We start from the raw sequence: 24944 nt of genomic DNA, 5'->3' as shown, positions 1-24944 counted from the left end.
TTCTGTTTGTAGGATTTAAAAAAAAAATAGCTATCTGCAGTCATTTCTAAAGATGTGGAATTCTGAGCTCTCTCACAACTGTTTAAGGAGATGATAAGGCCTGTGTGTTCCAACAAAAGATAGACTACATTTTCCATCTTATTGACATCTTGTGTAGAGAGTCTCCATCCGAAGAGCTGCAAGATGGCCACATTTATATAATTTTAGCTAAGAAAGAGGCTGAGAATCTGCAATGTATATTTTTGGTGTATTTTTCACTTGCTTACATCCTACTTTTGCTTACCCATAGTATACCTTCAGGTTTTCTTTTTGCCAGTTTATATTCTATCAAAACATCAGAGGAAACAGCTATTTGGTTTCTTGTAAAATGGCAATGGAATCCTATTCATTTGTTTCTGCTATGTCATCCATATAGTCATTTACCACACTACTGCAAAAGTAGATTTAAAAGCAACCGGAAGCCCTAAAAATTATGCTGAGTAATACCTAAGTAAAAGTTGCACAGTTGTTCTCATTACAGAACAATGCATATATTTCAGATTTAATTTTAATAATGGGACTTTGGGAGAATTTTAAACATTCCGGATTTTAAAATTTTAATTTTCTCAGCATCTTACTATCACATAAGGTTGATCTGTATGCAAATTATATGACATTTGATTTTCCAGATCTAATACATTTGGTTTCATAAAAAAACTTGGTACAGGATTTACATTTTTACTTTAACTTTTCAGCTTGAGTTTCTAAAACCTTCAAGATAAATGTTGTTTATTTATTTATTAAACAAATATACTGCAGCCCATAGCCAATGCAGGGCTTTCAGGGAGGTGCACAATAAATGTTAGAGCTACTACTTACTTGCCTTGAACATTTTATCAAAATTGGTTAAACAGTAGAACTTTATGGTGAACATATGCTGTTGAGAAGTTGATATCAGCCATCTTGACTTCCATCTTTGTGTTCATGATCAGCATTACACTGATTCATCACCTCAAAGAGTCTCAAATCTTTGGAACTCTCCCTACCTATTTTATTTATCTATTTTATTTTGATCTATGTTGTAAGCCATCCAGAGATGCAATTAATGGATGTCATACAAATTTTATAAATAAATAAATAAATAAATAAATAAATAAATAAATAAATACCTATTGTATTCAGTGGATGCTGTATAATTGGAATCTATTTTGTAGCATAAGGAAATAGCCTTCTTTCCAGGCATCTAGGCTTTCCAGGCAAATGCATAACAGACTTATTTCTATATTAGCTAGGGTATACAAACTGGGAATATGGAGAACCCAATAATTATAATGGTGTGGAACACTGTGCAGAGATAAATGGAAACACTCGCATGCGCTGGAATGATGTGCACTGTGATGAAGCATATTACTGGATTTGCCAGGTCAAAAAAGGTAACGTTTCAAGTCATTTGTTGTTATATGCCATCCAATCATTTCCAATTTACGGCAGCTTGTGAATGAGCCCCCTTCAAATTGTCCTGCCCTTGATAGCCACGCTTACCTCATGTAGACTCAATTGACCCATTTTATACTTGGTCTTCCTCTTTTTCTCTCTTTGACTTTCCTAGTATTATTGTCTTCGTGTCATGTCCTATTAAGCCATAACTTCATCAGAAGATTGCTTGTAAGAAAGTATCACACAACTAATATTAAAACATATTTTAAAACAAATCAGCATTTTAACTGATTAACTCCAGTAGCTTTTGGAATCTGAGACATTAGCTATCTTCTGTATATCAGAGAAACTAAATGGGGATAATTCACTGTCATCACATTCAAGCCACAAGAAGCTCCGTCATAATGCTTTACTAAAATGGACAAAGATATGCATGAATGCGATGGTTGCAGTGTTACAGCCAGCCAGAAGGTGGCTGGGGAACTCTGAAATACTCTTAGGTGCAGCTCTGCCAGTGGAAAGGATGACCCCCAAGTTCTTGGGGGATGGTACAGTCATGGTATTCTCTATTGTGCGGTGGGGAAGGAAACAGCATACTGGGGATGTAACAGGGCGAGTCTTAGATCCAGAGCATCAAAATACCCCTTATGCCACTGATACGCCCCAAAGCATTGTGAACTGTGTCAGATCTGGAAGTGACATAGTCAGTTTCCTTCCTGTTGATGTCGATGGTAGAGAAACAGGGAAAATCTCATTCATGGGGAACAAACCACTTCCTGCTTTCACAGAATCATAGAATAGTAGAGTTGGAAGGGACCAAGAAGGCCATCGGGTCCAACCCACTGATGTTTCAGGACACCAGTTAACACCATCCCACTCAGATGGCTGTTTTCAGGGCTGTTTTCTGACTGAGAAGCTGGGACTCTTGACTCTGTCTAGGGGCTATATGATCATTTGGTGCAACACTGGTTTAAAAATGAGAGTTTCAGCTAGCATGATGTATTAGTGTGATGTTAAGCGATATGCTGGTTTTAATGCAATAACCATGCTATATTATTTTCCCCCTAGGAATACAGCTAAAACCAGAACCTACAAATCCACCTTTGCCAAGTAAGTTTGCATTAAAGGAAATTGTACTGCATGCTTGGGATGCAATGGGAGCCAAATTAAGGTTGCCATTTCCTAACACTGAGAAGGGTCCCACTTTGTCATAGGAGCTGCAGTGCAGGCATCCATTTCTCAAGCACAGCTTCTTCTTTGCTAGTCTCTCAGTGTCCAAGCTAGATAAGACAGGGACTGGTGCCTTGTCTCTATCCCACTCACATATAAAGTAAGTTTGAAATGATCTGTTTTCACATGAAACCCATCCATCTCCTGGGCCTTACTTCACTATAGCATTTCCTCCTGACAAATCTGATACAGGGCATGAATCAGGATGGAAGAAAATTCCTTCAAGCCATGTATCCTGCCTTACTTCCTTTGCGGAACAGAAGGTGGCTATATGCAGTTCCCAGTGAGACTCCTGTCCAACCACCAGCCCAGACTGTTTAGCTTCAGGAAGGTGGCATTTCACAGAACATTGTTTGAAGCGCTCTTAACCTGTGGATCAGAGATAAGGGACCAGCGGGTGGGACACAGATCCACCATCCTTGGAATAGACAGTGGTTATTACGTACAGAACACAGAAACTGAGGATGATGACTTATCTTACAACTTGCATTCTTTCTGGTGCATGGCTGCATTTTTAAGCAGCCCAGCTTAAATAAAAGGAGTGTTTCTGATCTCAGGATATTACTGTCTCTTTTGTAGAATTCCAGCTTACTATTGATGGCTGGCTCGTCAATGGGGATAAGCAGTATTATTTCAACACTAATAAAATGCCCATGGATAAAGCACGGGAGTTTTGCAAGAAGAACTTTGGGGATCTAACTGTCATCGAAGGCAACACAGAAAGAAGGTTCCTAACAAAATATGTAAGCCCTCATTATTATCTCTGGCATAATAAAATTCTCAGATGCAAACCTGGAATCCTGTAAGGCTCTAGCCTTCATCAAAATTTTGTTCACAAATCTAATACTCCAGAAATTTGGCCATAGAATTTCATGTTCTCATCCTTCAGTATCAGGGAGTAAATGTTTAAATGATATGTAAGTTAGTGTCTTCGTTTCTGTGATATGTTATGTTGTAAGACACACTTCAAATAATGGTAGAAAAGTTGCAAAAAGACAGTTTCTTGTGTCTGGGTGGGTTTGCCTTAACATTTGAACATTTGAGACTATATCCAAAAATATAGCCTATCCCAGGGGTGGCGAACCTATGGCAGGCATGCCAAAGTGGGCACGCAGAGCCCTCTCTGTCGGCATGGGAGCCAAGATGCCCCAGGACCTCACCAGCAGCTGAGCATCAAATAGCAGCACACACAGGGGCCATGCGCATGCTAGGAAAGCAGTAACGGTACCAGGTGATGACATCACAAGCCACGACTCATCAGAGCTTCACATGGCCAGTCAGTGCGCTGCCAATTATATATATATATATATATATATATATATATATATATATATATATATTTGATTGGACTGAGTGTGAGCTGTTTCTTCTAAACTAAAATCTCAGTTTTCAGGTTTTATTGCAGTGTTCGCACTTTGCGATATATAAGTGGATTTTGGGTTGCAGTTTGGGCACTTGGTCTATAAAAGGTTCACCATCACTGCATTAGGGTTAGAAAAACAAGGTGTTCTGGCATGATTTTGATAGTTGGAATGTGCTTGGAATGGGAAGAAATGATGAGCTGTGCAGAAAAAGCTACTCAAGGAAGGCTTTTTCATAACCACCCTCTTTTCAATGGAACTATAGCCCTCTATTAGGGTTAGGGGTGTGCACCAGGGTAGGATTAGGGTTAGAAAAACGAGCAGTTCTGGCATGATTCTGATGGCTGGAATGTGTTTAGAGTGGGCAAAAATGATGAGCTGAGGAGAAAAAGCTACTCAAGGAAGGCTTTTTCAAAACCACCCTCTTTTCAATGAAACTATAGCCCTCTATTAGGGTTAGGGGTGTGCACCAGGGTAGGGTTAGGGTTAGAAAAACGAGTGGTCCTGGCATGATTCTGATGGCTGGAATGTGCTTGGAATGGTAATAAATGATGAGTGGTGCAGAAAAAGCTACTCAAGGAAGGCTTTTTCAGAACTGCCCTTTTTTCAGTGGAACTTTAGCCCTCTGTTAAGGTTGGGTTGTGCATGGCTGAGCTGAGCAGGATAGGGCACTTCAAAATTGGGGGAGGTGGTCTTGCCCTTTTAGAGAGCACTCCTAGCACTGGTGTTTCCCTCTGGTTTTGCCATTACTGGAGAAACTATCTACTTAAGTTAAATGGACGGATTCCTGAAGGCCCTGGGGGAGTTTCCAGCTGACAAGACTGGTGCTCCTGTCGAGGCTCTGGTCGAACTAGGGAATGGGGAGATGACTAGGGCTGTTGATATGGTTGCTCCTAAGCGTCCTCTCCCGCCAGGCGGAGCCCACTCTTCCCCTTGGTATACACCTGAATTGCGGGCGATGAAGCAGGCTGGGAGATGGCTAGAGCGTAGGTGGAGGAGATCACGGGATGAATCTGACTGAACACACTTAAGAGCCCATTATCGGGCCTATGCTGTGGCGGTGAGGGCGGCAAAAAAGAAATTCTTTTCCGTTTCCATTTCCTCCTCAAAATGCCATCCGGCGGAGCTTTTTCGAGTGGTACAAGGCCTGGTCCGCCCTGGCCCTAAGAAAGATCTGGTTCCACCCTCGCAGGCCCGCTGTGATGACTTTGCCAAGCATTTCAGGGAGAAATTCGCTCAGATTCGCTCAGATTCGTCAGAAAATCGCTCAGATTCGTCACAAGCTAGACTCTACTAGTGAGTCAGAGGCTTCTGGGGAGATACCAATGTCGCTGTCTGGTCCAAAATTAATGGATGAATTTCAGTTATTGCGGCCTGATGATGTGGACAAGGTGCTTGGACAAGTACGTCCCACCACTTGCCTATTGGACCCTTGCCCGTCTTGGTTAATAAACAACGCCAAGCACGGGATTGGGACCTGGATCTTGGAAGTGGTTAACGCTTCTCTGAGGGAGGGTCCGGTGCCTGCCCCTTTAAAGGAGGTGGTAGTCCGACTGGTCCTGAAGAAAGCATCACTGGATCCAGAGATGGCCACTAATTATAGGCCAGTGGCCAACATCCCGTTTCTGGGCAAGGTGTTGGAGCAGGTGGTGGCAAGACAACTCCAAGCACTCTTAGATGAAACTGATTATCTGGACCCATTGGTGTGGGCTCCGGAATCATCAGTATGCTGATGATACCCAGCTCTACCTCTCGTTTTCCACCAATCCAGGTGAGGCAGTGGCTGTTGTGAACCGGGAAGCCAGGTAGACGTGAAGCCCACCCCCCCTCCGCCGCTGCAAAGGGCGCTTTCTACTCCCCCCACCTTTAAAAACATTCTGAAAAACATTTCTGCAAAGTTCCAGTTTGGCACAGACATTCTCCGCAAGGGCATTAAGGGAACGGCATTAGGAAGTGAGATTTGTTTCCCAAATTAGTTTCCTGATGGAATTTGTCACAGAAATTTGCAGAGCACAAAAGCATGTGAATCCCTTTTTATCCTCATTTTTTAGATCTCAAAAAATAACCAGGTGGATTCTTACTTCATTGGTTTACAAGTGAGCCTTGATAAGAAGGTTAGGTAAGTTAAATGGAAAGCTTCGCTTTTTATTCACGCAAAGCATTTTTGCCACCCTTCAGCTCAACGCAGCTCGCCGGAATCACTCAGCCCTTGCCTTCAGGCTCACAGTGCAGAGAGACACGCAAGAAATGAGGAGCAGGGAAAGCACAACAGTGATGCTTGATTCAGTTGCTCAACTGACCGATCTACTGAACTCAGTTCGCCCTGCATTTCTAATCTGTCTTGGCTGGCCTGACCTTTGCTGGCTGTTCTCGTTTCATTTCTTCCCTTCTGCAGTTTTCCTTCTTTTGAGTTCAGGCCAGATTTATTTCTGCTCTTTTATCCAGAGGACAAGATGTTTCTTGTCCATGCAAGAAACTTGGCATGCTAAGCCGCTAGGGTATTTGTGTGCTGTCTGAGCACCCCCCACCCCGCTTCCAGGAAGGGGTTTAGAGGGTTCACTGGGATGACCTATAAAGCACCCCAGCCAGACATGTCTTGCAGTGGGCTTCAGTAAACCCCATTCATCATCTGGACCCAGATGACTATCCAGACCTGGAAGGCAATCGAGCCCCTGGGCAAGAGTGGCAAGGAAGGGTGGGCCAAAATGACCTGTCCCGCTCCCAAGCAATCCACTCTCCTTGCAGCAACAGGGATATGGGGAGGCCCCCAGGCTGTTGCCTGCTCAGTCGGGGCTGGAGAGAGGAGGAGCTGCTTGGCTGAGGAAGCGAGGCAGAAGGCCAGGGGAAGCAACCTCCTGGCCAACAATCCCTGCAAGCTGCAAACCATTCTGCCAAAAAGTAACATGCTTATTTGCAGTTAGCTTTTAAAATGTTCTGTTTTAAAAAAGTAAGGCCAGGTGACACAAAAATCCTTGGCACAGCATCGGAAGGTGCCTTCTGCTGAGCCAGACCATGAGTTCATCTGGCCCAGTGCAGTCAACTCTGACTGGCAGCAGCACTTCAGGATTCCAGGCAGCTCCCCAGCTCTGTCTTGAGATGCCAGGATGGAGCCTGGATCCTTTTGCAAGCAAAGGATGCTCCCAGCCACAAAGCCAAAGTAGCCTATAAACCTTCTGCTGAGTCTGTGAATATCAACCAGTTCTGACAGATGGAGAAAAAGAAACAGCTGGTTCCTGATTTCCAAATTAAGGCACTGGGAAAATGAAGAGTTAGACCTATGAATCAAGATTTGGATTCAAATCCAGACTGAAGCAGGTGGCCTCAGAATCAGTCTGAGCTGAACTGGATTGTTTTCCAAAACACCAAATTGGGCTCTGAACCAAATCTTGTGGTCTGTCAACAAAGTTTTAAGTATTTTTAGACACATATTTTAAGTCTGTTGAATGCAATGTAATGGGGTTGTTTTTCTTCAAGCTGGATGGATGGAACCCCTGTGCAATACGTAGCGTGGGCACCGCATGAACCCAATTTTGCAAACAATGATGAAAACTGTGTGGTCATTTACAAAAATACAGGTGAGTGACTTGCCAGTGCACAATAGATTTTCCTTTACCTGCCACAGTAGATACTTGCCTAGGCTGCCTTGCTGCAACAGGTAGCGTGGCACCCTAGGACCAACCCTCCCTGCCCTCATCTGAGTGTTTCCGGAACCTCTTTCGATGTGTCTGTGCCCACCTGTTCCCCTGCTCTTGATGGCATTGGCTGAATTGTGGTGATAATTGCAGTGACCTAGGTGAGGCTCCCATTGGCTTACCTGCTCAATTGGAAAGACTACCAATGTCAAACTGGAGTGATAATTCATCATGCAGTCCTATGCATGTTGAGTCTGAAGAAGTCCTGCTGAATTCAGTGCCAGTGGTTTGCAGCTCCAAGATAATTTCTTCATGAGAATAGCTGCTGATGGATCTGGAGGGAATGATAATTAATTCAAAATAAGTTGAGAGAAGAATCTAGTGCTGGAAAGAATTATTTTGAATATCTGCTGCCAACATAAAAAGGAGCACATAGAGTAGGACATTTCCAGAAAAAAAAATTGGTTTCTGTTTTCAAAGGGTAAATGGTATTCCTGAATGCAAGGCATAGGTTGACACTGCAATCCTACACACACTTGGGAACGAGCCTCACTGGACTAAGTGGGGGTTTGCTTCTAAGCTGACATGCGCAGGATTCCAGGGCAACTGTTTTAACAGATACACTAGTCAACCTTGTATGTGTATTAAGTCATAGCTCAGTGCCATGCAAATAAGCAGGAATGAAGTGGCATTTTGGGGTGCTGTTCCCTCCATCCCCTTTCTTTCTTCCAGCTGCCCAGCATAAAGCATGGAAGCTTTTGCTTGGCTATGGTTTATCATGTCACCTGCATCATTCTCAAAACTGCTTAGAACATGCAAGGGGGAGAATACAGGCTCAAAGCTTGCTGTGGGTTCCTTGCTTGTTCATGCCACACTAAAGTATAGAGTGGCATGCAAAAAAATGTGCCCAGTACTGTATGTGGCATTCATTTACAGCAAACTGCTTCCATTTGATAACATTTTCTCTCATGTTCAGGTCTTTGGAATGATATAAACTGTGGTTATCCAACACCTTTCATATGTGAAAGGCACAACAATTCAGTAAATGCAACAGTTGCTCCCACGCCAGTTCCTGTTCGAGGAGGGTGCCCAGACTCATGGCTTCTGTTTGAAAATAAGGTACCGTTAAAGTTTTCTTGTTTCATGCCAGAACCAGGAAGCAAAGGACCATAGGAACATGCACGTGTGCTAGCATAAGCTGGGAGACTTTGCTTCTTCCTTCCTTCCTTCCTTCCTTCCTTCCTGTCTGTATTTGCAAATGCTTCTTGGCAGATAATTACAGAAACTCTAGTGAGATTATTATGACTTTCACAAGGCAGGGGCACATGGAATGGTGACTGCATTGATGGTTCCGTTTGATCTCTGTACTACTAGTTGCTCTTGCCAATTGTAAACTATTATCCATCTTTTCTATATCCCCATACGAGCAACAAATACTTGTTGCAGCAAAAATGTGAATAAAATGTTAAGGGATGCAATGCAGGAAGGAATCGAAGAGGAAGAGAATGATTTATTCAGTCCAGAAAAAGAACTGACTGGGACTCTAACCTTTGAATTTAGTATTTAGATACTTTAATATGCAGGGGTAAAATGAATATATAGCTTGGAGGTTTACAGTGCAATCCTATGCATGTTTAGACAGAAAAACGGCCTATGAAAAAAGCACAGCAGCTGGCTGGGACATTGTGGAGGTGCAGGCCTCTTTTCGGCTAAATGGGCACAGGTCTGCAGTCTCAGTAGCTTAATCGGAATAGCAAGTTTAAAGCAGCCATGGTTATAATACAATGCAAATATTTTCACAAGGAAAATGTGTAGAGTTATATCATCCTTGCTGTGTAACACTGAGCTGATAATTCACCTTTTCTTTACTCTGTTGCAAGTGTGTATAACTCCAATTTGGACTGGGGCCACCAGGTGCTGGGAAGACAGGATTAAAGCTTCCCCATACATGGTTTCCTTTTTGAAGTCAATGGTGCTAGGAGAGACTTTTGTTGTTGCAGTTAACCCTCTCCCTGGTGGGGTGGAGGAGGAGAGAATCTGGCGATGCAAACAGTGGGGAAGATAAGGCCTACTTCCACTGTCCCAGTGTATGGTGGTTCTGATCCATATTGGGTCAGTGCATGCTGATAGGGTAAAGAAGAATAAGGTCCTGCAGTATTCATTTAGTGTATTGTGTAGTTTGGGTCTTAAAATTTCATGCCTACAGCTTGGATTATAGAATGGCAGCCCTAACATTAAATTTCAGTGATCTGTGGATCTGTAAATATATTTGGATTATTTCTTAAAGTGCATTCTTCCCTTTTTGTTGTTTAAAGTGTTACAAAATGTTTGGGTTTAAAGCAGAAGATCAAAAAACTTGGGATGCTGCACGAACAGCTTGCCAGGGCTCTGAAGATGGAGGCAACTTGGCTACCATACCAAATGAAAAGGTTCAAGGTACAGTGCCTTATGTCTGTCAGTGAAAGCTCAGCTGATAGCAGCAAAGAATCTCTTCACTTAAACTGTGATTTTCTAGTTTTTGGAGTGGTGAACAATAAAAGATAAAACACATAAGTTAACAAAACAGAAGTTAAAGACAAGGTTGATAAAACTGTGTGAATGAAACCATAGCTGGTTAGATCAGGAGGGTTTCCTGAAGTAAAAGCATTTTCCAGAGGCACTAGAAATAACACTGTTTGGGGTCTGCATGACTTCAGTAGATGGAGTTCCAAAGAAATGGAGCCACTAAGCTGAAGGCTGTTCTCCAGGTGTATGCCAATTGGGCCAGAGGTCCATGTGGATACCAGAGACACGCCACCTGATGATCTCAGTGACCAGGCAGGTCGATAAGGAAGGAAGCTCTCTCTTGGAAATCTGATATGCTGTTAATCATCCTCCATTGATTGCATGTATATTACAAAAATGCATTTGAATATATATAGCTAGATAAGAAAAAGCCTACAAAATGTTATTAAAAATTTGAGCACCATCAAGGAATTCATATGGACACAATGCTAAGCCCTAGTTTGATTCTGGTTTTGATTTCTGGGAAACTATGGTTTATACAAACCATTGTTTGTGGGACTGAAGCAAAGCAACAAACTATGATTTGCCACAAACCATGATTTACTGTACAGCAGTAAATGTAAATGGAAGCTTCTACTCTCTTCACCTTATGCCAAAAGAACATGAACATGCACAGGGAGCACATGAACTTACAAATATGCACATAAACACACAGTCTGTGTATGTAATATGCAAACAAAGTGTCAAATTTTATAGTTTAAACCTTTCTTATACTATTTTCTTTCTATTCAAATGCAAAATTCAAATTGTTTCCCTTTCTTCTAGCTTGTTTCACAATTGTTTGTAAGATTGTTTGAATTATGTCCCAGAATGTGGCTGAATCAACTTTCTTCCTCTCTGTTTTCTTTTAGCCTTCCTCACGTACCATTTAAATAATTTGCCAATGGATGCATGGATAGGATTAAATGATATCAACCAAGAGCAAATGTACCTCTGGACAGATGGAAGTGGACTCCACTACACAAACTGGGCTGATGGCTTTCCATTGACTGGATATGAAGGAGATCGGGTAGGCAGTTGATTACATATTATTGCTAGCTTTATTGCACATGGGAATGCTGCTCAGCGCCTTTCTCTTGTGTCTTTGTTCAACAAACCTCTTCTGCACCTGGGCTTGGAAGGCAGAGCCCTGCTGGTGGGATTTTGAGCAGGAGATAGTTGTCCCTCCTAGGACCAGGGCTTTTGGAGGCTCGCAGGTAGGGGGATAAGAACCTTTCCAAAATGAAACATTTATTCTGTTCTTGTCATTCTGTACCCACTATTGTCTATGGGCAGTTTAGACAATGTCATAGCCCTCCTGTTTCACTTCTGTGTGACATTTAATTATAAAAGTGAAAGAAAGCACAATGTCTTATGGGGAGTTTGTACAGTGTGACCCATATAGCAGAAAAGTAGGAAAAGAAACTGCCCTGGTGTCATGCCTCATTCAACAAAATTGAAAGGAGATAAAGAGGATTTAAAGTGGATCAACAGCTTCATGTGAACAAACAAACTACCCTCAAGAGGCAAGGAGAGCAAGTAGGCCAGCAAGTAGGGCCAGCCTTACCATAAGGCGGGATGAAACGAGTGCCTCAGGTGGTAGTGACCTCCCAGCAGTTAGGAGGAGTGATTGGTGGATGCCACACAACTTCTGCTAGGCCTTCTGAATGGGCCTACTGCCTCGGGTGGTGGAGGCAACACTGCCCATGTTGAAGCAAGAGTCAACTGCTGGTCCAGCTGGCTTTGGTACATGCTAAAGGGAGGGGTTTGCCTTTGTTTCAGGCCACAAAATGTCTCTGGCAGACCCTACTGGTAAAGCATTTTGACTATTTCCCAGCTGAAGAGCAAGTCTGATCCAGAAACCTTTGCAACCCTACTATGTTAGAGGAATCCAGTAGACTTCCTGTGTGGGTGGAATTAGTCCAAAGCATGGGAATATTCTTGCTAAGACATTGCATAATGGGACTTGCAAGGAGCAATGGAGAATTTCATGATTCTGTCTCTGATGGTTCTTGGATAGTTGAGGAGAAAAAGAATGCTTTCCATACTATTTTCAATCTTTGTGGGGTTTATCTTTATATAGGATGACTGTGTTGCAATTAAAATTAGGCCTTCTAAAGAAGCAGGGACATGGAGACATTTTCGCTGTTCTTCTTCAAAAAGTTACATCTGCCAGGCTAATACAAGTGAGTATCTGTTTCCTGGGCAGCCCCTCCTTCTACTGTAAAGTCAAATTTCATACGGATCCTAATTAAACTTTAATCAGTACTTGCTGCCAGATAAAGAGATGATTATTGGCCTCCTAGAATAGCTTTAGAACAGTGCTTCTCCACTTTTGCCAGAGGAAGTTTATTTATTTATTTAAAACATTTGTATGCTGTCCAGCTGGGCCACAGCACCTCTGGACAGCTCAAATCACAGGATAAAAACACAATAAAGCACAATAAAAACAAATAACACTGTTTAAATGTTTTAAGTTCAAAATGTGCAATTAACAGTGGAGTCCTAGTCAAACCTTCTTGGAGATGAGCCCCTTGGTGTTTAATGGTCCTTACTCTGATGTAAGCGTGCATAAGATTGTAGCCTGAGCAGAGGTAGTTGGCAAATGGTGCAGAAAACTTAGTAGGCTAATTTGGTTGATGTCAACTTGGCCGTCCAAGATCTTAGGCAGGAGTATTCCCAGCTATTCTTAACTAGAAATGCCAGGAATTAACCTGGGACCTTTCCCATTCAACGTATTTGGTTCTAGCACCAAGCTATGCCTTTCTTACTTGCATACATAGGACAGCTTGGCACCAATGCAGGTTGGAAAGTAATGGCAAAATGGCTGTCCATTCTGTATCAAAATTTCTTCACTTTCCAAAAACTTCAGTGCAGTGAATTTCCATTTTATCCAGCCTCCATATGGTTACAACACAGAGTTGTTTCCCTCCCTCCTTTCTCGCAGTTTGTGAAATAGCATGAAAGAAAGAAAGAAAGAAAGAAAGAAAGAAAGAAAGAAAGAAAGAACTGCATTATATTTAATTTTCCTCTTGCTTCTGTAGACCCCAAATATTCTCTTCCTCCATCAACCACACCAGCACCTCGTATCCGTTACAATAATAGCAGCTATTTTTTCATTGAAACCAAAATGACATGGAAGGATGCTCAGTTGATCTGTCAACGACAAAACTCAGACCTTGCTAGCATTTTAGATCCATTCAGCCAGTCACTCCTGTGGCTGCAGGTGTCAAAATACAAAAGCCCTCTATGGATTGGCCTCAACAGCAATGTGGTAAGTGCATCTTATATTGGTCCAAAGAATAGCATATATTGTTTTTTTGAATTATTTGACTCAGAACACTAAACAGTATGCAGTTAAAGTCAGATAACAGGTTACATCTTTAGTTCAGTTCAAATGAAGACTAGATAAATGGGATAAGCATTACGTACATCTGTATATACGAGTACCACGTCCTGTAGTGATACGGAGTTGGATCCAGAGCTATGCTGGATCACCTGTGCTGGCACAAGTCAATCACACTGACTTCCCCACTCGTCTTCTCAGAGTAGCTCCCTCCAGCTATACAGTGGAGCTATATAATGCTATACAGAACATCAGGAGACATCCATGTGGGAGTGGGGGAGCTGACCCAAAATTGTGCAAAGAGACTTGGTATGAACCAAGTTTCCTCTCATGAATCCAGTCCTTCTCAACCCAATCCAAAATGTCTGAAGGTGCTTACTAACTTTTAATGGACAGTGGAAGCATTTGAAAACCATTTGTGGTTCTGAAAGGACCTGTCTTTATTTATCTACATATTGTTACCCACTCTTTGGAACCCCCCCCCAAAAAAAAAGGATCCCCAGGGTGGCTTACTAAGGTAAGTGATCAGAGAGTCCCTGTCTTTGGACTGAAACTGCTGTGCAAGCGAGGGGATGAAGCTTCTGCCAGATACTCACACTCCAAACCAGAGGATGGCAGCAGGGCTGGCCAGGAGGGCCCTGAGTAAGGTACAGACTGCCCTACCCAAAGGACATGGCCTGAGCCTCAGCCTCATTGCAATTCTCAGCTGGAATTGCCAGGGGGCTGAGAGGCCTGAGGACTGGAGCTCAGGACGGTCAAGAGCCGACTTTCCAGCTTGGCTGTCAACTGTCCCACTTCCTCCTGACATAGAGACGTCTTGCTGTGGAATGGCTTGCCTTGTAACAGCATCAACTATGCCATATCCAAAGGTGCAAACTTGGATGGAGAGTTGATGCAAGGTAGGATAGGCAGAATAAATGCACACTGTATCTTTGTTGAGCCTTGTTACTGTTGCTCTTATGTGCTGTCATCTTGGACTTATGGCAACTCTGTGAAGGAAAGCATGTCCTGTTCTTGACAGCTTAAATGCAGGGCTGTGACTTCCTTTATGGAATTAATCTACCTCATATTTGGTCCTCATCTTCATCTCCCACCTTTGACTTTTCCTAGCATGGTTGTCTTCTACAGTGACTCTTGCCTTCTCAGGATGTGCCCAAAGTGTCAGTTTTGTAAGCTTTGCTTCCATAGTTGAGCTTTTGGGCAATTAAAGAGCTCATTCTGGGTCTTTCCAAGTAATATATTTATCCTTGAATAAGTATTATTGGGTGCTGCTATTTACATAAACAATATCTATACCCAGTAGTACTTACAAAGGTCCATTTATATATGATATTCCAGTTTGGAATATATGAACTTTGTTTGGTCTGTAACAATCCAGGCATCATGGATACAATCCAATATTGACAGATGGTGCCATCCTCATTTGATTTGAATCTTGGCTGCTATCAATGACTGGACTGCAAGAATTATTCCCTTGTTGCATGAGAGAAATAAACATTACTAGACCCAGCTTGATCCCTGTTAGAGCAACTGCCACTGTGGTGTTTCCTAGACTTTGACATTTTTAAAGTCCAATAAATCCCCTCTTGCTTCCAAATCTTTGAGGATGAGCTCAAGAAACAGCTTCTGCAATCTGTTTCCTATTTCAGTGGCATTCACAACTTCAATTTGAGGTTTGGTTTGATAGAGGTTTGGCTTTAACAATAAGGCTGATGATGGTTCCTAGTATATTAAATGAGGGCCTATGAAACAACTTCAAGTTTTTAAAACCTTACTAGCACAAAAATAGGGTGAATAAAAGAGGAGAAGGCCTCCAGTTCTCACAACCAAACTTCCTTAGAAATACAGAACATGGAAACAGAAAAAAAGCGAGTCAGAAGGGGTCTCCCGGGCTATCCCCAACATGTGTTCGTCCAATCTTTCCATGAATGCCCTCACTGATTGGGCCTCAACCACTTCCCTTGGAAGCCCATTCCATATCCTAGGGGTCCTAACCATCAGGAAGTACTTCATAACTTCCAACCTGAAGCCTGGTTCCTTGAGCTTGCCCCATTGGAATGCATCCTGCCCCCCACTGCAGGGAAGAACAGGTCATGGCCTTCCTCCACATGACATCCCCTCACTAAAAGATCCCCTCAGAGTCTCCTTTTCTCCAGGCTGAAAAGACCCAGTTCCCTCCATCTCTCCTCATATGTCATCCCTCCCAACCCAGCTACCATTCTTGTGGCCCTGCGCTGAGCTGATTATAACCTAGCTATGTCTCCTATAATGTGGAGCTCAGAACTGGATGCAGTACTCCTGTTGTGGGTGCACCAGAGCCATGTAGAGCATTATCAACACCTCCCTAGATCTGGAAACCACGCTTCTGGCTATATAGCCAAGGGTGGCATTTGCCTTCTTAACCTTCCTTGCAAGTTTGTGGGCTGGGTGAATTGAGGCTGGAATGGGTGCATCCTAAAATGGTTGTGTGAACACACCATCAGTTAAGTCCATGCCACATTTACTTTATTGCTATAAGCAGCCTGCCAATTGAGCTCCTGGTGGTGTAGCAAAGTTCTGAACTGGATGCTTGCTGACGTGATCATGCGACATGCCTAACTGAGCTTAGCCAAGCCAAGCCACACACAACCTGCCTGCTCAATCTAGTTTGTGCAAAGGATTGTACCTGTCAGTGAGTCCGTCACCAATGCTTCTTATTCACCCTGTGTTAATTTTAGACTGATGGGCAATATACCTGGATTGATAAGTTCAAGTTCAAGTACACTAACTGGGCTTCAGGAGAACCAAAACAAAATTTTGGTTGTGTTTATCTGGACCTGGACGGAATGTGGAAGACAGGGTCATGTGAACAGAAATATTTCCCACTCTGTAAACATTCAGATGGTAAGTCAATGGAGAGCAATGGTTTTAATCCCTCGCTGGTTATTCAGGCTATTGTAGCCCCTCATCTGCTAGATTTTCAGGCCATTTTGTAAGAAACAGTGAGGTTTCTGCTTTTTAACATAGCTTTTCATTCAGCAGGCATTAAACAAGAAAAACATTTTTTGAAGGGTAGCCCCCTTTCAAAAATGATCCAGCACCATTGCCATGGTAGGACTGAAGGCCAAACTACACATGCTAATAACTTCTTAAAATGCAAATGCAGTCCAAGGTGGCTGGAAAGGGGACTTAACCCCACAAGGCCAATGCTGGATCAAGGCTTTTCTGCCTGAGATAAAGGGAAAGCTGGTTTTCCCCGTGGTGGATTTGGATGGGCAGGCTGATGTTGAATGTGCTTTTCTGTGGACCTCAGGTGTGGAGGGAAGATTCAAGATGGCAGCAAGTGGAGAATGACTTGTCTGGGCCACCCCACTTGCAAAATCCTGCCAATGAAACAGAGTGAATGTACAAAAAATTCTCACCTGGGAGCTCCCCAGGATGCTACCCAGAGGCATACAGAATGCTTCAGGTATTCTTACCTGAGACATCTCCCTAGAAGACCTCACAAACACCTTTACTGGTTTCTCTCTCCTTGCTATGCATGTTACTATGTAAACCAATTTCTCTAGTAGTCTTTAATTTAAGATACAATCAAGACTACAGTCATGAAGTAGAGTGTAAGCTGAAAAAATAGTCAGCTCTATCGCATTTCTCAACCATGCTTTCAGGACATCCCAGTTAATTACTGGTAACACCGGAAGTGTACTAGTGCCCCTACATATGATGAACTTACCGCTGTCAGAATCGTTAGAGTTCCTCATGTTAAAGGCATAATTTTATTTAAAGCAAAAAGTTGGTGGAAATGTGTTTCACTTAAAAATTACACTTCCTTCTTCTTGTTTTAAAACAGTGAAGCCACCTACAGAACCACCTCAACTTCCAGGAAGATGCCCAGAATCACTGGAGACACCTTGGATTCCTTTCCGTGGCCACTGCTACCACTTTGAGTCCTCATCCAAGATGAACTGGGCTAAGGCATCTTTAACTTGTTTGCAATTAGGCAAGTACTGCTAGTCTCGTCAGATGTAATATGATAGTGCAGACAAGTTATATAAGAGCTTGGATTCACAGTTATGCTGAGTATAGCGCTGCTGACTCAGTGAGACGGAAACTAATAATTAAGTGAATGCCAAAGGTTCTGATGGCAAAACCAGACATCACTTTACAGGCATAGGTGGAAGCTACTCCTTTTTCATTTTTACACTAGAGGAGGTACAGGGACCTTATGCTAGAGTAGGCACAATGATCTACATTGGTATTGGGGGACAGGGGCAATTCAACCAGCTTTCCCCTACTAGTGGCAGAACAATAATCCATAAATAAATACTAGGGGTTCCAATCGATATTGGGAATCCCAATGGACGCTGCACACAGAACAGCATCACCATGAAGTTAGTTTTATTTGTCCCCATAAAATAAAAATAAAAAGGTTCTTACGATCAAAGCCTCACTTAAATAATGTCATTTTTGTACTCTTACTGGTGTTTTGCAGGTGCCAGTCTGGTTTCAGTGTCTGATGCAGCTGAAGCACATTTTTTGACAGAAAATTTAGAACCCCTTGAAAGTAAAGCACCAACTTTCTGGATAGGAATGTACAAAAATCTGAAGGGTAAGTTTGTTGATTTGGATTTTAATTTCAGTGTTTGTATATGGAATCAGCAAATAGCTATGCTCAAAGGATTTGAATAATCTTAATGCCTATCATAGCTGGGCAAATTAAAGAAAAAATGTGGCCTTACTGTACAGTCTAAAAGTCTCCACTTTGACACATACTTTTGACACTTCGGAAGTAAAAAGATGAGGAAACTTCTCAGCCTGTAAAGCATATTTCAGATGATCTACGTTGTCATTCAATGCTAAATTAGTTTTGTGTAGGCATATCCTGCTTAATATATTAGCACAGTAGCCAGTACCCAGTTTATCAAGAAACACAAACAGTTAGTTCTGCCTTCTCCAACTGAAACCCTCCAGATGTGCTGGCCAACTCCAGTGAAGGAGAATCTCTTCCAGCCTAAGGACTTTATTCTGTTTCACACATTGACATAGCAAGCAGGGGTGAAGGCAAGGCAAAAAATACCTGTGAGGAAGACTTGGGAGAGAGAGAGTTCATCCTTCTAGACTTGGGAAAAAATCTTCACAAAAGCTGGGAAAGCAGTGAAAAATTGGTAGTTGGGGGAAAGTGATGTGACTGCTGAAGAATCCCAGAAGGCCATATTGTGGCTCCAGGAAGGCCAGATTTGGCATATGGAGCTAAGGTTCCCCACTTGGGACTATGTTGAATACATCTGGAGAGCACCAGGTTGGAGAGTGCTGAGCTAGACATTTGGATTTGCAGTGTAAATACCAGAGAATACATTTCTTTGCTTCTCAGTTCCACCAATTATGCTAAGAACTAGAGCCCAAAGCCAGTGCAAGTGTGATGTCATTTTATCCCATGTTGTTCTGTGAGAAGTACTTCATTTGAGAGAAAATGCATCTCTTATTGATCACAAATGGATACAAACTGCTTTTATTTTTTGTCATGTCTGATAGTGACTGAGAAGGGTGTAGAGCTCTGCAGGATAATCAGATTTGGAAGAAACAGCTGAAATTGTTAGAGGCCTTAAGGTCAGCAAAAATTTGTCTGAAAGCCCAAGAGTGTTTCACACATGGGGTTTGATATAGAGTTAGTCAAAGTAGCTCAACTGAAATCAGTGAGACTTAAGCAAGCCATGACTTAAGTATGACTAAATTTGGACCCATCGCTTGATGTTTTCTAATCTCAAGTGTCATAAATAACAGGCATAGTTCACTGAACTGATCCATAGAATCAGGAAATTCACCGTTAAATAGTCTTGTTTGACATAAGTGTGAAGCTACGAAGAGCTTCTCAGGAGCTCATGAACACAGTGTATTCTCTCCCTTAACATCAGGTGATTGGTTATGGCTTGACCAGAGTGCAGTAGATTTTGTCAACTGGAACACTGGAGAGCCCTCCTCACACAATAGTGAACACTGTGTGGAAATGTATTCTTCATCTGGAACTTGGAATAATGCCTATTGCTCTACCTATCTGGGATATATTTGCAAACAACCAAAAAGTAAGTAATATGTTTGATATTTATACTCTTTGTAGTAGATTCTATGAATTGGTTTCTGGATGATGTTCATTTGTTACAAAAAAGAAATGCTAGTTAAACGTGACAGACTTCCTAATGATTGCCCCTAATTATTCTTCAGCTTGGATAAAATCCAAGCTAGAGCTGAATTTCCAGTTTGCCCACCTCCCATCTACAAATAGATTCCCTTCCCCATAGTTCCAATCAATGGTGGTAGGTAGTTACTGAAAAAACAAAGGGAAGGCATTAAGACTCTGTAGCCCTGAAACCCTTTAATGGGCATGATGCATCAGCTCTCCTCAGAAGCACCCTGGGTACTGTTTTCCCTCACAGTTGGCTTTTGGGGCTTTGAACTCTTTTTTCTGCCCATATATAATGCAGTGGAAAAGGTTTTCCAGGTAGCTAAAATCATTGGAGCCTTTTGTCCTGGTTTGGGAAGGGGTTGAGGGAACAGTTTTCATTCTCTGCTCCATTCATGGAAAAGCATTGTCACCACTACTGGATCAGGTGGTAGGCAAAAATTGTTTAAGCGGAACTAGAGCTGGGACAGGAGTGGTAAGTGGGAAAGGTCAGAAACAGACTGCAGGAAGGAACTGGACAGACAATTTTGGAAGCTAGCTTGGCTCCAAGAATACGCCAGCCACAATATTTCCAATTATAGAGAATGTTTAAACTTGACAATCCAATGCGCCATGAACTGGGAACTGCAAAGAAATGATTGATATAAATTCAGAGCCAGTAAGTGGAATGTTTTCCCTAAATATATATTAGTGGTATCCATGTGTACGATAAAAGGAATTAGAACATTCTTTGATTCCATGCTTTTCTTCCAATTTGCAGTTGTGCCTACAAAGAAGACTGTGACTGAGAAAACTCCAGAAAAAAATAGTAAGGATTTTGCTAACAAAAACAAAAGTAAAGAAAAGTCAAAATGAGAAATACTGTCTGAAAATTATCTTTGGAATAGCAAATAATGCATAAAGAGCAAACATTTTCATTTCAACTTTTTTCATTTGCTTCTGATTGATGACCACACTTCTTGATCATTTGGTTGGTATGTGGGAATGGTGTTTTTGGTCTAAAAGATGAACTTTTGATACCACTTTCCTCCCCTCATGCCCAGTGGAACACCCCATTAAGCCCTCTCAAAAGTCAAGTTCTCAGCCTTGGAGAGGCAGTGAGTGTGGTTCTTCCCATGTTGGCTGTGGAGAGTGGGGAGTCCGAGCACACCTCCCTAGTTCCATCGCAAGAGCTCTGCTTCAGACCTTGAATCTGGGAATCCAAATGCCCCCTGAGGCTGCTTTGGAGCCACAGGATCACTCCCTAAAAGAGGAAGGTCCTTTAATGCATGGGTGGGGAGCCTGCAGTGCTCCAGAAGTTGTTGGACACCACCTTCTCTCATAGTGATTGGCAGCTGTAGTCTAGGAATCCCAGGGGGTGGAGGACCACAGGTTCTTCCCTCTACTCTAAACGCTTCTTATACTTGGGTTAGCAGAGCTTAGTGGATTAATAAGAATAGTCAAATAAGAACCAGGCAGAACCAGGCTCAAAATCTTTACTCCTTCAAAATGTTCATTGAATGTCACCGCATAGCAATGGTAACACGAAGAGGAAAGCATCTTGTAGGCTACTCAGAACTCTTTGGAGGAGGGCCAAGGTCCACACATAATATTATTAAATCCTGCAAACTTGTTGTTGTTCTGATCACTGTGCATTAATTTACAGGTCCAAAAAGGAGAGAAGGCACGCCAGAACCAACCAGTAACAAGGCTGCCGCTGTTGTCATCGTGGTGATCCTCATCATATCAGGAGCAGCTCTTGCAGGGTTCTATTTTTACAGGAAGAGGAATCGACAGATATTGACGGATGACAACTTTGAGAATTCTCTGTATTTTAACAGTGGCTCCAGTTCTGGGATTAGCGATACAAAGGACCTGGTGATGAACATGGAGCAGAATGAACATGCAACTATTTAGCTGAATGAAATATAAGCTTGTGCCTTGTTCTAATAAATATATTGAATTCCTGAAGCACTTTACCACAACTGATTGTCTTACCTTCATAAGAGAGTGATAAGAATGAGCCCATATGTTTCAGCATTTTTATTATGTACTAGAAGCAGCAATAACTCAGTTTCATGCTCCTAGTAAATCAGCAGCTTTGAATTCAGAATAAATAATGCTGCCATTTCCCTCTTGGCCAAAGCAGCTAGACAGGAAAAACTGTCAAATAACAGGAATTAGTTGATAGCATTAACTGGCAATCCATTCTCACATTCAAAATGCAGTCAAGGGGAATCATTTCAAGATGGAAATAAGTGCTAAGTTAATGACAACTATTTTCCTGTCCTGATATTTATCTTTGCACATTCAGAAAACAAAGGTTAAACAAAACAAAACAAAACATTCTAATGGGCACAAATCTATTCATGATTTGACATGATCTTTTGAGATATGTAATTGTTACATGCCTAGAAGGATTCCCACAGGGGTCTGAAGTGGCCTCATCCAGAGTTGAATCATGTGGCCCACCTGGTCCAGTCCTGTGTACCCTGGCAGTGGCTCTTTTTGCTTTCAGACAAAGATTTGTCCCAGCCCTGTTACATAAGGCTCCTTTCTCCATGCTTCTATGTTCAATCCTCTAATTAGACATATTACGGACTGAACTGGGGACTTCCATATACACAGCATGTGGTGTTCCACTAAGCAATGGACCTTTCAGTGATACGGCTCTACTACTTGGCAGGACTGGTGGGCCGTCTGAGCATAGAATGTTGCCACAGCAACACGGCTCAGATGGGCAGGCTTCCATTCACAGCAGCACACCTGATAAGGACTTATTGTGAGGTGTGTTTAGACAGAAAGACGTCTCCAACTCCCAGCATTCCCAGCAATGAGAATCAGTATTTCTGTAAAGCCTTTGTTTCAAGAGATCGGAAATGTTCTCTATGCCTTTGTTGTATATTTTAAACCTGTTGCATTTCCCTTCTCACAAATATGACTGGAACTGGTCATTGGTTGCAGTTAATGGGCTAAAGCAGGTCAGCAAATGCTTTTTCCTATAGAACAGGCCACGCATCTGAGGACTAATGGAGCGGGTTCTCCACACTTCCTCCTCTCCTCCCTGCAGCTCTCTATGCATGGCCCAAAATGCCCATTGGAGCTGATCTGGGGGCAGATGGGGGGCTGCAGGAAGAAGAACCAAGTCTGGCCCTCCCATTGGTGGAGCAACACAAATGGATACAAGCCATTTCTTTAATGTGTAGCTATCCATGTCTTTTTCTTCTTTTTAAAACAGGTGCGGGGCACCCCACTGGAATTGCAAAAGCTCCCTACCCCCATCCTGAGCAGGGCTGCTGTGCCTGCTTTAAAATTAAAATGGAGCAGAGACATGGCTGCTAAACAGATAGTTAAAGTAATGCCCATTTTTCCAACAACAGCACTATTGATGTATTTCATTGTTTGAACCTGTAGATCTGTGTGAGTGTGTAGAATGCAGAGGCATTTAATGGTTTTTCTCCCCTTAATATGGATGGGAAAAAACTCATGGTTTTATTGATGCCATTTTTGTGTCTCCTGGATAATAAACAGAAAAAGGTGGTGTCATTCGCATATTTAGTGTTGCTTTTGGGGTATTCTTAAGCTGGTTGCCATTTATGCATGCCAGATGAATGTAAAAACAGTTATAGGGATTCCAATATGAGAGTCGTCATCTTTTAAGGATTAGTCACTGTTTGACTCGAGTCTTGAGGCCTGCATCCTCTCGAGACCATCCATTCCTTGTGGTGTTTGGACCATCCCCACAGTGGTCTCCTTGCTATGAGGGCATTTCATTATCCTGGCAGGCCAGATGGGATGTTCCAGTAGCCCAGCTGGCTTCTGGCCTGTATTTCAAAGTTATTGTTACAATACCTTGCCAGTGTTTGTGTGAATGTGCCATGCACATGTGCCCTTGCTGTCTTCTCAGATGGGTATTCCTGTCATTTCAGCACCTCTAAGAATGGGCATCAGAAAATGTAGGTCTTGCCTGTGGGATCCAGTGCAAAAAAGCGACACAGGCATAGAAAGAAGTGGGGGTAAAATAATGTATTTTTATTTCAATTGCATGCACTTAGGAAGTGATCCTAACCCCGCAGATCAGACTAGAGAGTATTAAGTTGGGATGTAAATGCCACTCCACTGGCAGACAGCACTTCCAGCCTACCATACCCATAGAAATCTCCCTGGGTGTATATTTTCCACCAGCAATTGGTCCCCAAGTGGGTATCCAAGAATGCATTTGTGTTGAATTCACTGGCTCTCCTGAATCACATGGCCATTGCTCCTCCAAAAGGCCTTGCGATCAGGACCAGCTAAGGTATCCCTTTCTCCCCATTGGAATTTCTGTCATATAAAGGGAATTTCTAACAATTGACTTTCTGCTGGGTATTTTTTGCCAAGCCCTTTCTTCTTTCCTGACAGCATCAGCCAACAGAACTATGGAAGAATTTTTTTTAAGGACTAAGGATTTTTCATGAATACAGTTGAAGATGGAGTCATGACATCAGAAAGTGTTCTGGTGGGCAGCAAGGGAGAAAAGGTGGAAATTGTAACTAGGTGGTACAGGACAAGCTTTGCATACTAAAGATCTCCAGTTTGATCCCTGAAAAAACATGGAAAAGAAATCTTGCCTGAATCCCTGGAGATTCCCACTTCCAACCATGATCAGCCATGCTAGACAGAGGGGTCAATGTTCTTGACAGGTTCTTGTGTGCCTTGGGGGAGTTGAGGGTGGTGGAGCCTGAGGAACAGAAATTGTTGATAGATCAAAAGAAAAACTTCTCTTACTAAACTATCAGAGTAATGCAGTGTCTCAAGTCAGATGCACATAAGCTTCCTGTGCAGCCATGGAGATCTCTGCTGTGCGTTTAATCTAGAGTCATCTACTATTTCCCCTTTCTCCGTTGCTCATCAATTGAGATTGCTGTAACATGGAAGCCTAGCACACCCAAAGATATCAAAACTTTCTGTTTTGCTCAGAAAAACTCTTAAAAGACCATGGAGCAAGGCATCTCATTTTATTATGAGAAATTCAATCATTTGTAATATATTTCATCCAAATTCAGTCACAAACATGAGTCACTGGCTATATTGTGCCTTAAATTTCTTAGGCATTAAAAACAGTGATGCTACATGTCATTTTATACTGCATTTTCAGCTTGTTTTTTATTCTTATTTACTGTTGTAAAAAGGCTAAAGGCCATTCCTGTTAAGTTGGAGCATATGGTATGTGCATACATAGCTTAATGCAGTGTGATTATGAGAGCTGCAACATTACTGGACAATGTTGTGTTAGCAAA

At 42.4% G+C, this 24944-nt stretch overlaps 1 protein-coding gene across 1 annotated transcript in view; it reads left to right on the top strand.

The window, feature by feature from the left end:
- LOC123020847 (macrophage mannose receptor 1-like) overlaps positions 1-23214 on the top strand; it is a 28675-nt gene extending 5461 nt beyond the window's left edge. Inside the window, exons 5-20 of the mRNA XM_044425038.1 lie at positions 1268-1412; positions 2485-2526; positions 3226-3389; positions 6059-6126; positions 7482-7582; positions 8616-8758; positions 9955-10075; positions 11056-11213; positions 12267-12369; positions 13228-13457; positions 16247-16412; positions 17359-17508; positions 18001-18117; positions 19421-19588; positions 20447-20494; positions 21332-23214. Of these exons, the coding sequence (XP_044280973.1) occupies positions 1268-1412; positions 2485-2526; positions 3226-3389; positions 6059-6126; positions 7482-7582; positions 8616-8758; positions 9955-10075; positions 11056-11213; positions 12267-12369; positions 13228-13457; positions 16247-16412; positions 17359-17508; positions 18001-18117; positions 19421-19588; positions 20447-20494; positions 21332-21582 (2175 nt within the window). The 3' untranslated portion in view covers positions 21583-23214. The remainder of the gene's footprint in view (positions 1-1267; positions 1413-2484; positions 2527-3225; positions 3390-6058; positions 6127-7481; positions 7583-8615; positions 8759-9954; positions 10076-11055; positions 11214-12266; positions 12370-13227; positions 13458-16246; positions 16413-17358; positions 17509-18000; positions 18118-19420; positions 19589-20446; positions 20495-21331) is intronic.
- The last annotated feature ends 1730 nt before the right edge of the window (positions 23215-24944 follow it).

This window comes from Varanus komodoensis, unplaced genomic scaffold, assembly GCF_004798865.1.
Source record: "Varanus komodoensis strain SLA01 unplaced genomic scaffold, ASM479886v1 scaffold15, whole genome shotgun sequence".
NCBI lineage: Eukaryota > Metazoa > Chordata > Lepidosauria > Squamata > Varanidae > Varanus > Varanus komodoensis.
The sequence above is the reverse complement of the archived record's forward strand: the minus strand, read 5'-3'. Positions and strand labels throughout refer to the sequence as shown.